At 38.9% G+C, this 13624-nt stretch overlaps 3 protein-coding genes across 3 annotated transcripts; 1 reads left to right on the top strand and 2 right to left on the bottom strand.

Annotated features, from left to right (window-relative positions):
• Positions 1 to 812: 812 nt before the first annotated feature.
• LOC117545592 (zona pellucida sperm-binding protein 3-like) lies at positions 813 to 3584 on the bottom strand. The gene is made up of 10 exons (XM_034215434.1): positions 3345 to 3584; positions 3097 to 3263; positions 2903 to 3006; positions 2188 to 2282; positions 1918 to 2098; positions 1735 to 1840; positions 1547 to 1632; positions 1149 to 1240; positions 1014 to 1080; positions 813 to 946 (listed from the first exon to the last, which is right to left on the bottom strand). Exons 1-9 carry the CDS (start codon positions 3439 to 3441, stop codon positions 1016 to 1018), a joined length of 993 nt encoding a protein of 330 aa, XP_034071325.1. The 5' UTR covers positions 3442 to 3584; the 3' UTR covers positions 813 to 946; positions 1014 to 1015.
• Positions 3585 to 5558: 1974 nt separating this feature from the next.
• Positions 5559 to 7611, bottom strand: LOC117545632 (zona pellucida sperm-binding protein 3-like; the record flags this gene model as incomplete). Its single annotated transcript, XM_034215486.1, has 6 exons — positions 7386 to 7611; positions 6337 to 6449; positions 6155 to 6258; positions 5990 to 6081; positions 5735 to 5915; positions 5559 to 5661 (listed from the first exon to the last, which is right to left on the bottom strand). Coding segments are annotated over exons 1-6 (819 nt in total), but the record flags the coding sequence as incomplete, so codon positions are not given.
• Positions 7612 to 11882: 4271 nt separating this feature from the next.
• On the top strand, positions 11883 to 13591 carry nedd8l (NEDD8 ubiquitin like modifier, like). The gene is made up of 4 exons (XM_034215258.1): positions 11883 to 12099; positions 12879 to 12926; positions 13018 to 13100; positions 13188 to 13591. Exons 1-4 carry the CDS (start codon positions 12082 to 12084, stop codon positions 13309 to 13311), a joined length of 273 nt encoding a protein of 90 aa, XP_034071149.1. The 5' UTR covers positions 11883 to 12081; the 3' UTR covers positions 13312 to 13591.
• The last annotated feature ends 33 nt before the right edge of the window (positions 13592 to 13624 follow it).

Genomic DNA, 13624 nt, shown 5'->3' with positions numbered 1-13624 from the left:
TTGGGTTCAGTCTGTGGACCGTTAAGCTAGCCCGGCTACTGATATTCGAGATGTGCTCTGAAGCGAGAAGAGGTGTTTGAATGACGCTGCGACGTAGGCTCAAGTAGCGCAAGATACTTAAAGGGTGGGTGGATTCCCTGACGTAGACGTCAAGATCACCAGCCAATCAGGATTGGCGTAATGAGATTGATGCTTCCGTTTGCATACGCGTTGAGGCGCATCCCATAGTGAGACATCGAACGGAGTGTTATGAATGATAACTTACATTAAACTTTACCAAGATGATATCTACTCTCATTTTGCTTACATTACTTTTCGCCTTGTTTAGAAGTAGTTGAAGTTTTATGCTAATAGAGGGGTTATTTTAGCCGGCTTCAAAGTCCCGTCCTCTGCGCAAATAGCGGTTCTCTTTCCCGATTGGCCGAGAGACGTTTGATGAATCATGATCCCTGGGCTGCAAAGTGTGTATCGTAGTGTCAATGGTATTAAGGGGGATCCCAGAGGTTGTTTTTTTTAAATACCTACATGTTAATCATTAACGTGAACTAAAAGTTTAATATAATCCAATTGCTTTCAAGATTCATTTAATGTGATTAATATCTTTGGGATATTGACACATCACAGGGAAAAAAAAACACCTTTGAAAACAGACCCGGAAATGTTCCCAAAACAAACCATTTATTGCATATTGCAACCAGATGTGCGCATCTTTGTTTTAGCCAGAAATTAGGTCATCATGATTCAGTAAAACAGCTTAGTTTAAACCATTTCACACAAAAGGCAAGTCAAACTTAATAATTTGAGAACTTCAATTAAGTGGTTCAGATACATTATTTTATTAGCAACATACAATCTGAAATGCAAAGAGACAGGCTCGCACTAAGCTTACGAAACAATAAAACCCGAATTCAGATTGAAGAACCCAGTCAGGGAAATGGATCCATTCCTGTTGGGAGAACAAAGTTTAAAGTAGCCGTTCAGAATACATGAATATTGAAATATGAAACCCTTACCTTTAGGAATTCACTTCTGTGATGGTAAATGGCCCAATGACTGCTTTTTGTACCATTCCATGTTTCTCTGCAAACATATATATTTTAGTACAAGTCAACAAATCAAGTGTAATACAGCAGAAGTTGTGTACATACCTGACGCAACACTCCTCTGCCTCCTTGACTTGCATTTCGATTCACAGCAGTCACAAAGATTGCTCTGGGCCAAGTTGTCCAGCAACTCCCAACTGAGTTCATGAAGATTGGATGAAAAGATAATTAAAATGCATCTCATACTCTTCTTATTATGTATGCTGCGTGTATTTTGTTGTGATGTTTTGATGGCACCCTAGAAAGGGAGAAGCATTTATCTCATTGTACATGTATAATGACATTAAACTATTCTATTCCAAATAAAGTCTCCACGAAGTTTGAACAGTTATGAATGGGATCCATCTGTATCTTCAGTAGACTGGGCTAAAGCTGAATAAGTCATCTCATGTAAAACAAAGTAACCTACAAGTCAAATTCTGATATATAAGTAATATTTTTACCCATGCCCTTTGACAAAGTGGCAGGCTTTCTTAGTGCTGTCAAGACCATTGGGATCCCAAGCCAAAAGTTTGCAGTGGATAAAGACCTGTTGAGTAGAGGGAAAATATAGGAGTCATAAATTAATCTCAGTTTCCACAATCAAACCTTGCATCTGAACCAAAATGTACAATTTAGAAGGCCAATTTACCTCTTCTCCCATAGCAAACTTAAAGGTCTGAAGTGATAGGCGCATCTCCGATGACTTTTGCCTAGGTTCAAATTTTGATTGTGACGACACACTTTCCAAAAGACATCTGTTGGGTTAAAGAAAATTAATTAGCATATTACCAAAACACATTTTTTAAGTCAATGCTTATTGCCATTAGAGTACCCTTTATTGGAGATTATAGGGTACATGGTGCTTTCAGGGTACAGCTCTGGTGTGGTAGCTGCTACACATTCCTCAAGAAGCAGCAGCAAGGGCTGATGGGTCTTCTGCACCACACTAGCCATGATGGGGATGATGGAGCCCAGAGGAAAGCTTGTAGATTCAGCGGGGCCTGAGAAGTCGTCTAGGGCAGTCAACAGGAAAAGAGTCATTAAGTTACAAAAGTCAGGGAGCGCTGCCGTTTGTAGAGAGTTTCACATGTTGTTTACCCACCATTCATAAGGCCAATGGTAAACTGCAGATCTCCTAGACCGTAGGTTTTAAACACCGGGTCATAGATCTGCTGGCTGGAATACCAGTCTTTGGGTCTGCACAAAATAAAGCAGAATGTGTACAGAAAATGCTGCCATGTGAAACTGAAAACGTATTTGCGCGAGCCTGTATACTCACATTTACTTAAAGCTCATTATTAAATGTTACTCCTATGGCAACATCAATGTTTATCTATACAGTCAAATATCACAAATGTTACATTTGTCTCGGTGGACTTCACAGTTTGTACAGAATATCAGTATGACAATACAAAGTCATAAAAGACAGTCGAAAATAAGTAGACATTAACTACTTCCTCCAAAATGCTAAAAACAAGAGTCCTGATACTTAAATGTGTGATGTCCATTTAAAACTATGAGAGCAACTCAATTGACAATGAATTGGGAAAAATGACAACACAGAGTGCACATTGGGGAATGTTCTCAGTAAATGGGTAGATTTTTTGTTGAGAATACTGAACCCATTCATTGTCTATGTAGCAGCTTCAGGCTTTATACCTGATAACAAGTTTGTGACGGACTTCTATGGTGGATGGCTTTGAGGGAGAAGCTTATTATCAAATTGAACTTTCCCAGGCCATGGAAATGCCACATTGGAATAGTTAGTGAAGGGTCACCCTTTAGCACCTTAAGTTGTAGTTGGTATGAACACTAACCTCTCATATGCACAGACAACTGGGTGAGTGAAGGCCAAATTGTAAGAATCCTCAGAAGCAACGTAGGTCAGGTCATTGCTGTACAGCAGCACATCCCCGGTGACCTGTTAGAGAGACAAAGATGCCCCTGAGAGAGCTGTAGGAAATATAGCAGACTCACAGCTTGCAGGTTTAAAATATATATACACACATACCAGTATCCTAAAGTTACAGTCAGTGAGATCCACATAGAAGTAGGCCTCTCCTGCTGAGAAGCTGGTTGGGAAACAGCTACCCAGACGGAGAAGCGACGTGTCGGCCTGGGGTCGGCTTTCTGTCCACATCAGCGTCACAAAATCTGGCCCACAGTCCACTTTCATGTCTGCAACACAAATAAATTAGCTTTAGACTCAACTATTTGAGTCAAGGATAATAACATGACTTTAATTGTTTCCAGTCTTACCTGCATATACCGCCATGGCAGCTGCCAAGCTCAGAAGCAGTGCACCTTGACAAAATGAAACCATCATGACTGCATGCTTGCTACTGACACAGTGCATGTTCTTATACCTTGTTCCTGAGAGGCATCAATCAACATGACGTCTTTCACCTGGTGCCTGTCAGCAGGCCCAGCTGCAGCAGCCAGCACACTGATTACAGCATGGGGAGCATCCAATCACATTAGTCCTTACACCCAATTCATTTTCATTCAGCTTCATCAGCAGCACAAAATTACCATTTGTTAATCAATTTATTATCCTGTCTGACTACCTTCAATTCTTATTTAAAACACTTTAAGGATGATAGTGCATTGGATGTCTTCCTGAGGTTTTGATTTAGTTTTGCTGTTATATATATTAACATTAATATATGTATACGTTGGGATTCTTTGTTCAACGTCAAGTCATGCAAGAAAAAGTTTTCTTTGAGAATTAAAAGGCGAGTCATTTCTAAACAAATCATTTGGGGGAAGGTAGTATTCCTTTATCAGATGTCCTGTATTCAAATGTGATATTTTTATATCTGAAATGTTTCAGTTCATTTAAGTTTTATTCAGTGAGAAAATATCCACACACATCTGAATATTAGAGTTGGTGCTATGATGTAATCTTTTAACTGCATAAACACGTGCCATGCAGGCCATCCCTATTGATTTTATATTCATGGCCAGAAAGTAAACTATGCTACATTCAACTGCAGGCATTAGTGCCTAGAAAATAAATTCAGATCAGAATTGTCTTTTCAAATGAAGCTCAACATAAACAATTGCCATAGTTGTAATACCAGACAGATCACTAATAGCTTTTGAATCTGGTGGTGTATGTAATGTCAGAATTTATATCATATGGAAAGTGAAAGAAAAATTCAGGGCTATACTCCAACTCATATGGGTATTACAATTTGTCTGAGGACTTAAAGGTTACATTATAATTGACAGAACTTGACAGTATCTTTCAATGACAAAAGTCACACATAATTAGTAAAATTCTACTGATAGGACAGATGGACACAGTTGAGGAGTTAACAGTTTTATTTATACAGAGATTATAGACAACTTTAATCTGCATATGGATGTCGTCCACCACTGGGCCCTCTGTTCAGTCTTCCCAATCCTAGACTGGACTTCCTGTTGAGAAAATGTTTAGCAACGTTAGTCTTATGGCAAGTTTTGAACAAAACTTCAAGACAAATACCATAAATAAATACTCATTAATCTTGGTCAGCAATGGAAACATCTGATGCATTGTGGGTATTTTGTTGCGCTTGATCCATTATGATCAGGGGTCCTAACACAGAAGTGTGCCGGAAGCCGTTGGATTCTGAGGTGGAAAAAATATATATATAACTTCAAATTGAAAAAGACTACACTAGATCAAAAAGCATACAAGTTGGCATAAGAGCGATACCCCATTCGTCTCCTCTCTTTGAGCGGGTGTTGCAGGTCCTAGAACAGCAGTCACAAATGGAGCTCTGCATGGGGTCATCCAGGAGTTCCCATCTAAGGAAGCAACAACAGTCAAGGCTCAAATACATCAGCATGGCTTTAAAAAAATAAATATATGTGTATACACAGAAAAAAGCCATTATATGTTGTATGTTTCTATTAACATTTTATTATAAATGTCAAGTTAATAACATTTGCTAAAAAGGACCAAAAGATACATTTCCATCTACAGTGCAGAAAAAAGTGAACAGAAAAGCTCAGGGCTTTTTTATTTTATTTAGGCCCATCTCATTAGGTTGGCTAATCATTTGAGTGCCACTCCTTTTAAAAAATAATATATTGTTATTCTTAAATATTTTTACAATTATCATTTGTTATAGATATATAAAAGCACAATACTGATCAAAGTACATGCATTAATCTACTTCAAGTTGGATATGTTATACTAAAATAAGCTAGCCGCCTTGGCTAATGGTGCATACTTGTTGCACATGGCATCAGTTGCATTCATTCTATTAAACTTCTGGCAAGAACATGTTCACATACTTCCAACATATCAAACTCTTCCCTTACCTCTCATTTTCCTTTACATAGTGGCAAGCTTTCTTGCTTTCACTTAGAACTTCAGGATCCCATGCGAGCAGTTTGCAGTGAATGTACACCTGAGGAGCAGATGAAACATACATTTTAGCTAGGAACCAAATATTCTTTAGAGCACTTTCCATTTACACCCTCATCGAGACCAAACTTGAAGGACTGCAGGTAGAGGGTGATTGCAGAGGACTGGTACCGCTGGAGAAACATGGAGTTTCCCTTCTCACTGTCCAAGAGACACCTGAAGACATTCAGATAAGCGATAAGGACTAAACTCCAGAAAACAATTAAATAAATCAGAGACTGGATCTCACCCCTTATTTGTAATGATGGGGTACACATTGCTGTTAGCCTGCAGCTCAGGCGTAGCGGCTGCCACACATTCCTCCATGAGCAGCAGCAATGGCTGATGGGACTCCTGCGCCACTGTTGCCCATATTGGCATGAAGGAGCCCAGGGGGATGACATTTGTCTCCGCTACCGCTGTTATTCTTTCTGTAACGGGAAAAGTAAAAACTGCTTAGTGTGCGTTTTTAGAGTGTTTTGCCTTTGGGAGCATGAGCCCTCACCATTTAGGAGCAGCATGTGGAACTTCAGACCTCCCCGGCCTTCGGCAACACCTGACCCCGCGTTCAGGAAAGGAGGAATCCACCCCTTAGGTCTGAAATATATTAACAACATTTATCCCATATATCAGCTTTAAACTTGAATTGAAATAAGAACGAAACTCATACCTTGGATAAACACACTCGATGGGATACACATAAGATGCAGGACTCGACCTTGGTTGGGGCCTGAAAGTCAACTCATTTTTGTAGAGGAGCTTTTTCCCTTTCATCTGAAGAATTAAAAAAAAGCTCATTATGACATTAATAAGGCTGAGAGATATTCTGGTGAAACATGGCAGTTACATTACCAGTCTTTTAAAATTGCAGTCATCTAGTTTGTAGTTAAACTCAGCGTTCCCCTCTCCCAGAGCCCTAGAGATATAAGAGTTACGACACTCCCATAGACCTCCGTTGTAAAAAATGGCGGCGCCTACTTCCGGTGTATGGACATCGAAATAGTTCAAAATATTGTCATTTGGGCGTTGAACCTCATTCACTTATATTACGTCGCGTCGATTAGTTCCAGAGGTAAGTTGCTGAAATATCGAACTCTTTTGAATTGTCAACTGTCTATATTGTATCAGAGGCCCTTTATGATGCTTATACTGGTCTTCATTTGTATATGCACAGCGTAATTATCTATATTTTATCTTGGTTGTTACAACCAATTTAGCTAGCATTGCCTGCTAGTTAGCTAGCGCGACTTCGTCAGCTTTGAAGGTAAGATTTCAGTAATGAATCGCTAGCAGTTTATATATCAATGATGCTGGGTAACTAACAAGCAGGATTTAGATTGATTATGTGTTTTTATTGTTATTTTGGTTTTTATCCGCTGAACCTGACCGTGTCAGCCATCCTTAGTCGGCTTTTTCTGTATGATATGACTTAACTGCTAGCACTAGTAGAAATGAGGTGGCGTTTGTGATAAATATTTAATTTAATATTTCATTGAATTTTGGGATATACTAACATTTCATTATGTGACATGTTGACTTGTACTTTGTTTTTTTTTGTACTGTTCCGTGTTAACTCATCTGTACTGTACAACTAGCCTAGCGCTACTCATGCTTGATGGCATGCTAGGATAGATTCCTTTGTATTGTAATATACACACTAGTTTAATGATTGTTCTTCAAAGGTATTATTCAGTCTTAAACAAATAATAGCCTACTGAATAGGCTACTCTACAGCAGTGAATGAAGGATGAGCCTAAAACATGGTCATGCATCCAAAATGTTTATTTTTAACAAAATAAACACTTTAAAAAAAATAATTAGCACTTTTATTTTTTCCCCCACAGTGACAGCGCGCAGAGCATATTGGAACTCTACAGGTGTTGGGACAGAGTTCCTCAGACGAATGGACGAAAATGTGTTTTCCAGGCAGTCTTGAGTGAAGCGGCTTGTGAGAACAAATTTGTGCCCTTGTCTCAACAGGTCATGCTGGACCTCCAGGATTGTTGTTGTGGCCATCACCAGTCCTGTCTGGACTGGTTTCCAGCTGCCCTTGGGACCGATCTTCAGGCCCCGAAACAGATGGATGGAGTCCCGGAGGAAGCTGATGGCCTTACCATACTCCTCCATCTTGAAATGACTTAGGGCAGTAACAGTGTTGCGTGACGACATGAGGTCAAACTTTTTGGTGTCCAATGTTCAGTCACTGTATTGGTAAGCAACAATTTGTTTTGGTCAAAATGTGTTATTCACACTCCTGATTCCAGTTTGATGTGCTGCATTCTCCTCTGAGTGGTCCTGATTTCAGGCAGAGGTCATGGCTTGGAAGGTTTTATATTCTGTAGTGTCTCAACAGAACCTAATATGAATTGCTTTATTTTCTCGTCGCTGGATCACCTCCCCCTGGCAAAGTGGCCTCGTTATTGTTGACAAACCTGTTTTTGTTGCTGGTTCAACAGGAGCTTCTGTAAATAGTTTTGTAAATAGTTTTAATATTTATCATAGTAATCATTTTTAGTCTCTCAATTTAATTTATCGTTTCTTTGCCCCACCATATGTTTTGTTGTCCAAGGGCACTAATTTGGTATGTGTTGAAGATTGTTTTACACTTTAGATTAATCAAAATTGTGTTTTTTGGCTGAATTCATCTTTTTCTGTTCCCCTCTTTGTTCTCCTTCTCATTCATTTTACTTTGTTTTGTTCTAACACACATCCCACATCACATCACTTTTTCCATACACTGTTCTTAATACTTGTTCACACATTTGTTCGTCCCTTTTACTTTGTTCTTCCTGTTGTTCTTGTTCAAACACATATATCAATTGTTCATCCACTGTTGTGGTAAAATGATATTCATAGTCTTAACATGATCATGCTAACATGAACACAAACGTTTCCCTCCAAAAATGTAAAACGTATCTAAGTACAGGCATGAAAACGGGTCAGGGGTGAAAAAGGTGAGAAGGATATTATCCCTCTAGGGGGGTCCGGGGGCATGCTCCCCCGGAAGAACATTTTGAATATTCCATATTTTAAAGCATCAATCTGATGCATTTTGAGATGCATTTTTTTGCCAACCTGGGGAGAGCTGGAGAAACTTAACTTCAGCCATGAGAATATTATGGCCTCCTTACTAAGTATTATCAGGGATGCAAACTCATCAGGTATGGAAAAGGTGACAAGGACCCGAGCCCCCCGACCCCACGGAATATCGGCTTTAAAATGAGGAATAACAGGATTTTAGCAGTCAAAACAACTAAAGCAGCAGTGTTAATAATAACAGAAACGCTAAAGAGTCACATCTAATAGAAATATATAAAAGCATTTATTTTAATTGTGTAGCAGTCAGTTTATAATTTTGGCAGCACTGTTGAGCATTTTGAAAATCTATTGTCATGCCTCTGTGCAAGGCTTAGTCTTTCTATCTTTATGGCATCTGGTGTAAAGTAACTACATTCATAAACTCAAGTACTATAGCCTACTTGGGTAAAGTTTTGAGATACTTGTACTTTATTTAAGTATTTCAATGTTTTGCTACTTTGTTCTTCTTCTCCTCTACAGTTCAGAGGTAAATGGTGTACTTTTACTCCACTACATTTATGTAATACCTTTAGTTACTTTGCAGATGTGGATGAATGATGTGAAATCTAATCAAGTGTTGAATCAGACTTTAGTTAAAACTGTCAATAAAAAGTATGCAATAATGCAATTACAGCTGAAAAAGTACTTGGGTGTGTGTTTTTTTAATATATATATTTACCATTCAATAACGCAATCGCTGCTGTCTGTCTGTCCCATAGAAGAACATGGCAGCGCAGCGCAACTATACTACGGACGTGACTGCCCTGGCAGTGACAGCAACATAGCCTGCTTGTGCTACCACACTTTCCCCTCAAAATATCGTTAAATAACGAAACTTATAAATAGTGCCAATCCATACAAAGTGTAACCACATCATGTAAATATGAAAGCAATCTTTAAAAAATAACAGCGTTGGTTTAATCTATGACTATTTTGACCATGTTTGTGCTGTTTTTGCCATAGAGAAGCATTGCAACGGAAGTGCGTTTTGAACTATCCCGGCATACATAAACCACGTGACCGGCTGGCGGCGACATCAAAGAGTGTCGTAACTCTTATCTCTCTAGGGCTCTGCCCTCTCCGCTGGGCAGAACATTAAACCGGGATGCCATGCAGTTTCCGAGGAAGTGACGAGCTGCAAATGGCACCAGCATCGGATGGATCCTCCATGCAAAAAGAGCCAAGACTATCACACCTAGGTAGAGTTGAGTCCCCATGACTGAATGATCTAGATCAGTGGTTCTCAAAGTGGGGTCCGCGACCCCCCGGGGGTCCGTGGCACTCTGCCAGGGGGTCCGTGAAAAGTTTTCAGATTCATTAATTTAAATTATCATGATATAATTTTTTTTTCAATTATTTTTTTTTTCAACAAATAATATATATATTTTTTTATCTAAAATATTTCATAGATTACGTTCAAATCTAACATATAGATACATTTAAAAATCAAGCGTGTTACCGTGGAAACAACAATAACTGTTACGTCAGTCAAAGAGCGCCGCTGCAAGCATCATAGATATATAACACGGCTAGCATACTACGAAGATGGACAGATTTTTAAAACGACCGGTTACGGCTACAAATGAAGTAAATGAAAAACAGACAGGTCCACAGAAAACTACCGGTATGCTTAGTCCTAACTTACTTTAGTTACTGTACTGCAAAAAGCAGACGGCGCTGCGCTCGACACACAGACAGACTCAAAACCATGGACACACTGGCACATAAGTTACATAAACCATTTCTAGGCCTAAATTGCATAAGCTACAGTATTGCAACTAAGCAGACAGTTTTCTCTCTCTCTCTCTCTCTCTCTCTCTCTCTCTCTCTCTCTCTCTCTCTCTCTCTCTCTCTCTCACATTTGTGTATATTTCTCGCTATTCAGATGGTCATGGTGCTGCTGTTGCGCAATGTGCAGAAGTGTCTTCTTTTCTCACCATGACATTATCAGTTATGAATTTGTTTTTCACTGCAATGTGCAGAAGTGTCTTCTTTTCGCACCATGACATTATCAGTTATGAATTTGTTTTTCACTGCTTGAGAAAACGGACTTGTGGCTGAGAGCGTGTGAAAAATGTCAATTGTGTGAGAGTTGGCAGCCCTGTGAACTCGCTTGACATTATTATTATGTATGAAACTGCCAATCAGATTTATTTACTTATTAATCGAAGGTGCCGGAACGCTGTTCTGGATCGTTCCGGCCCACTTTAACCCCTGTGTGTGTGTGTTTGTGTGTGTGGTGTGTGTGTGTGTGTGTGTGTGTGTGTGTGTGTTGTGTGTGTGTGTGTGTGTGTGTGTGTGGTGTGTGTGTGTGGTGTGTGTGTGTGTGTTTGTGTTGTGTGTGTTTGTGTGTGTGTGTGTGTGTGTGTGTGTGTGTGTGTGTGTGTGTTCTGCCCTGCCCTTCCTGTCACTTTTCTCTTGCTTTCCCCTTTGCTCTTTTCTTTCGGTACAGTGTTTACTTGCAGCTCATTGATTGATTGTTTTATGGGTATTCTGTGTTGAGATGGTGCAAATATTTTTTAATACATATCCAATATCTTTCTAATACATTTCTCTTGTGTTGTTCTTTCACATAACTAAGACTATAGAAGTGTAAAAAATAGGCTACGTCAGATTATTCCAAGGGACATACAAGTCAAATCAAGTACATTTTTATTGATATAGCCCAAAATCACAAATCAGAATGAGGGGGTCCTTGGTGTATTCTCTATCTTGTAAGGGGTCCTTGGCTGAAAAACAATTGAGAACCTCTGATCTAGATCACACAGGAAGTGACACCATTTGTAGACTAGCTGCCAAATTAGCTGAACGAGCAACACCTGTGTGAGAGCAGGGCAGCACTTGGTCCTCTGTCTACTTATACTGGGGTGTAATTTCACATACTTGCAATTTCATTGTAGAGTTTTCATTTGGATAATATCTAGAACACTTATTCAAGTACATTTTTATTTATCTGCCTAATTGCTTCTTTTTTTTTAACTCTACTTAATTTATTTGTCAACAATTACCTGATTATTTTACATACAACAGTATTTTTTAAAACAATGCAATAATTCAGATGAAACTACTTAAAGGCAATTTTCTAAAATCAGCCATAACAACCTTCCAAGTCAATATACTTACATGTTATAATAGTTATCAAACAATTTAATATGTGTACTTTTATTTAACCGATAACATTCTTTTATGTGTACTTTTATATAACTGATAACATTATTTTACTTAATTAAAATTGGTATTGTAATGCATTATTTATTTGGAGGTTATATTGTAACATATGTGTAATATCTAAATACATCTTTCTATATGTAATTTACAAATCTATTTTTGTTTTGTTTACCAATGCGGAACCACTTTTCCTTGGGCTCTGGCTCCATCACGTCCGGAACGTTTAGCTTGGTACACAGGAAGTAAATTCAATTTAGCCAGACAAGTAGGTTATAATTCGCTGGTTTTTTAACAGTTTTGGTCGGTAAACAATTCTTAACATTAAAATCAGTAGTCTTTTGAGTATTCAAGATGCTGATTAAAGTAAAGGTAAGACCGTGTTATTTTTAAATATACGCGTACTCTTGTTCGCTAGCTCCTAGCTGCTGTTGTTAGCCCGCTAACATCAAGACCGGTCCGCTAGTTTATTTTTGGGGCAGTCATGTTATATAATCACGTTTCTCATTCTGTGTTATTTAATTTTTTAATGTTTGCCTTGTATTGGCCCAATATTGTCTAGAGCTACCGACTAGCTAATCTAGCAACATGCTGCTCTTTGGGTTAATACCATTCAGTAGCTGTTATTTGATAGCTTGCTAACTTAAATACACTAGCATGAACAGGTTAGCAAATTATTTCGTACATTTGTGACGCCTCATTTTCTGATGACAACAGGATGAGTTTGGGACGTACAGATAAAAACACGATTATGCTATTACTAGGGCTGGAATAATTTTTAATCTAACCTAGGTCTTATAGTTAATAGAAAAATAATGGTTCAAACATGTTTGGTAACTATTAGGCAATATGCAACCCACTCCCTTCATCATTTGTCAGTCAAAATAAGAAGTTTGGAGATGTCACAAAACTGGTGGATTGATAAATATAATATTCATTGATTGCAGCCTTGCTATTACAGTTCTCCCCATCTAAATATGCCTTATTGTTTCTCTTTGGTGTAACGTGTGGAAACTATTACTGAAAACGGATCATTTTCTTTTGTAGCCACCTGTGAAATTCCCATGTGTGGAATTAAAAATGATGTTGCAGATTATTGTGTGCATCTTAAGGCACCAAAGCTTGTATTAATGTGATGCATTACCTTTCAGACACTCACCGGAAAGGAAATAGAGATTGATATTGAGCCCACAGACAAGGTGAAATATGAATCTCTCTATAAGATACATGGCCTGTATTTGCTTCACTCTCAAGGCACCGTATAATTTGTTGTTTTTGTGTAATCAAAAGGTGGAGCGAATTAAAGAAAGGGTGGAAGAGAAGGAAGGGATCCCCCCGCAGCAACAGAGACTCATCTACAGTGGTAAACAGATGTAAGTGCCTCTATTGGGTCTATCTCCACTCTTCACTGCGAGATGCTCTTATTTAATTTCTCTAAATCATCTCTCTCTTGTTCCCAGGAATGATGAGAAGACGGCCGCAGACTACAAGATCCAGGGAGGCTCCGTGCTCCATCTTGTGTTGGCGCTAAGAGGCGGCTCGACGCTCCACTTGCCCTGCACACACTTGCCCTCGTTGTCATGAGTCGCTGTTGTCATCAGTGCCAACGCTTAAGGTGTCCGTCAACGTCTAACCATGTTTCAGCAGAGATCTGAAATCCCACGCTCTCGGGCCGACACAAACAAAAGAAAAATCAACCACAACAGCAGCAAGAAGAAGAAAAAAGAGGACGTTCTAATTCCTTTGTAGATGTTTTTTTTGTTGTAAACCCACATCTGACCCGTTGATGCCGGCACCCATGCAGTACAAAAGACAGTTGGAAAACACTGTGTTCTTTTTGCTTGTGAATAAATGCTGAAATTGATTCAATCGTTGTCCTGAATACACTTACACCAAG

Source organism: Gymnodraco acuticeps, unplaced genomic scaffold (assembly GCF_902827175.1).
Source record: "Gymnodraco acuticeps unplaced genomic scaffold, fGymAcu1.1, whole genome shotgun sequence".
Lineage (NCBI taxonomy): Eukaryota > Metazoa > Chordata > Actinopteri > Perciformes > Bathydraconidae > Gymnodraco > Gymnodraco acuticeps.
Note: the sequence above shows the minus strand (reverse complement) of the source record. Positions and strands in the feature narration are given on the sequence as shown.

Excerpts from the sequence above, each read along its gene's own strand:
- nedd8l (XM_034215258.1), top strand. Across the intron at positions 12,927-13,017 it reads ATATTGAGCCCACAGACAAG|GTGGAGCGAATTAAAGAAAG; the intron begins GTGAAATATGAA and ends TGTAATCAAAAG. Across the intron at positions 13,101-13,187 it reads ATCTACAGTGGTAAACAGAT|GAATGATGAGAAGACGGCCG; the intron begins GTAAGTGCCTCT and ends TCTTGTTCCCAG.
- LOC117545592 (XM_034215434.1), bottom strand. The coding sequence starts at position 3,441 with ATGCACTGTGTCAGTAGCAAGCATGCAGTCATGATGGTTTCATTTTGT. Across the intron at positions 1,633-1,734 it reads AGTTTGCTATGGGAGAAGAG|GTCTTTATCCACTGCAAACT; the intron begins GTAAATTGGCCT and ends TCTACTCAACAG. Across the intron at positions 1,241-1,546 it reads CACTTTGTCAAAGGGCATGG|TTGGGAGTTGCTGGACAACT; the intron begins GTAAAAATATTA and ends TCATGAACTCAG.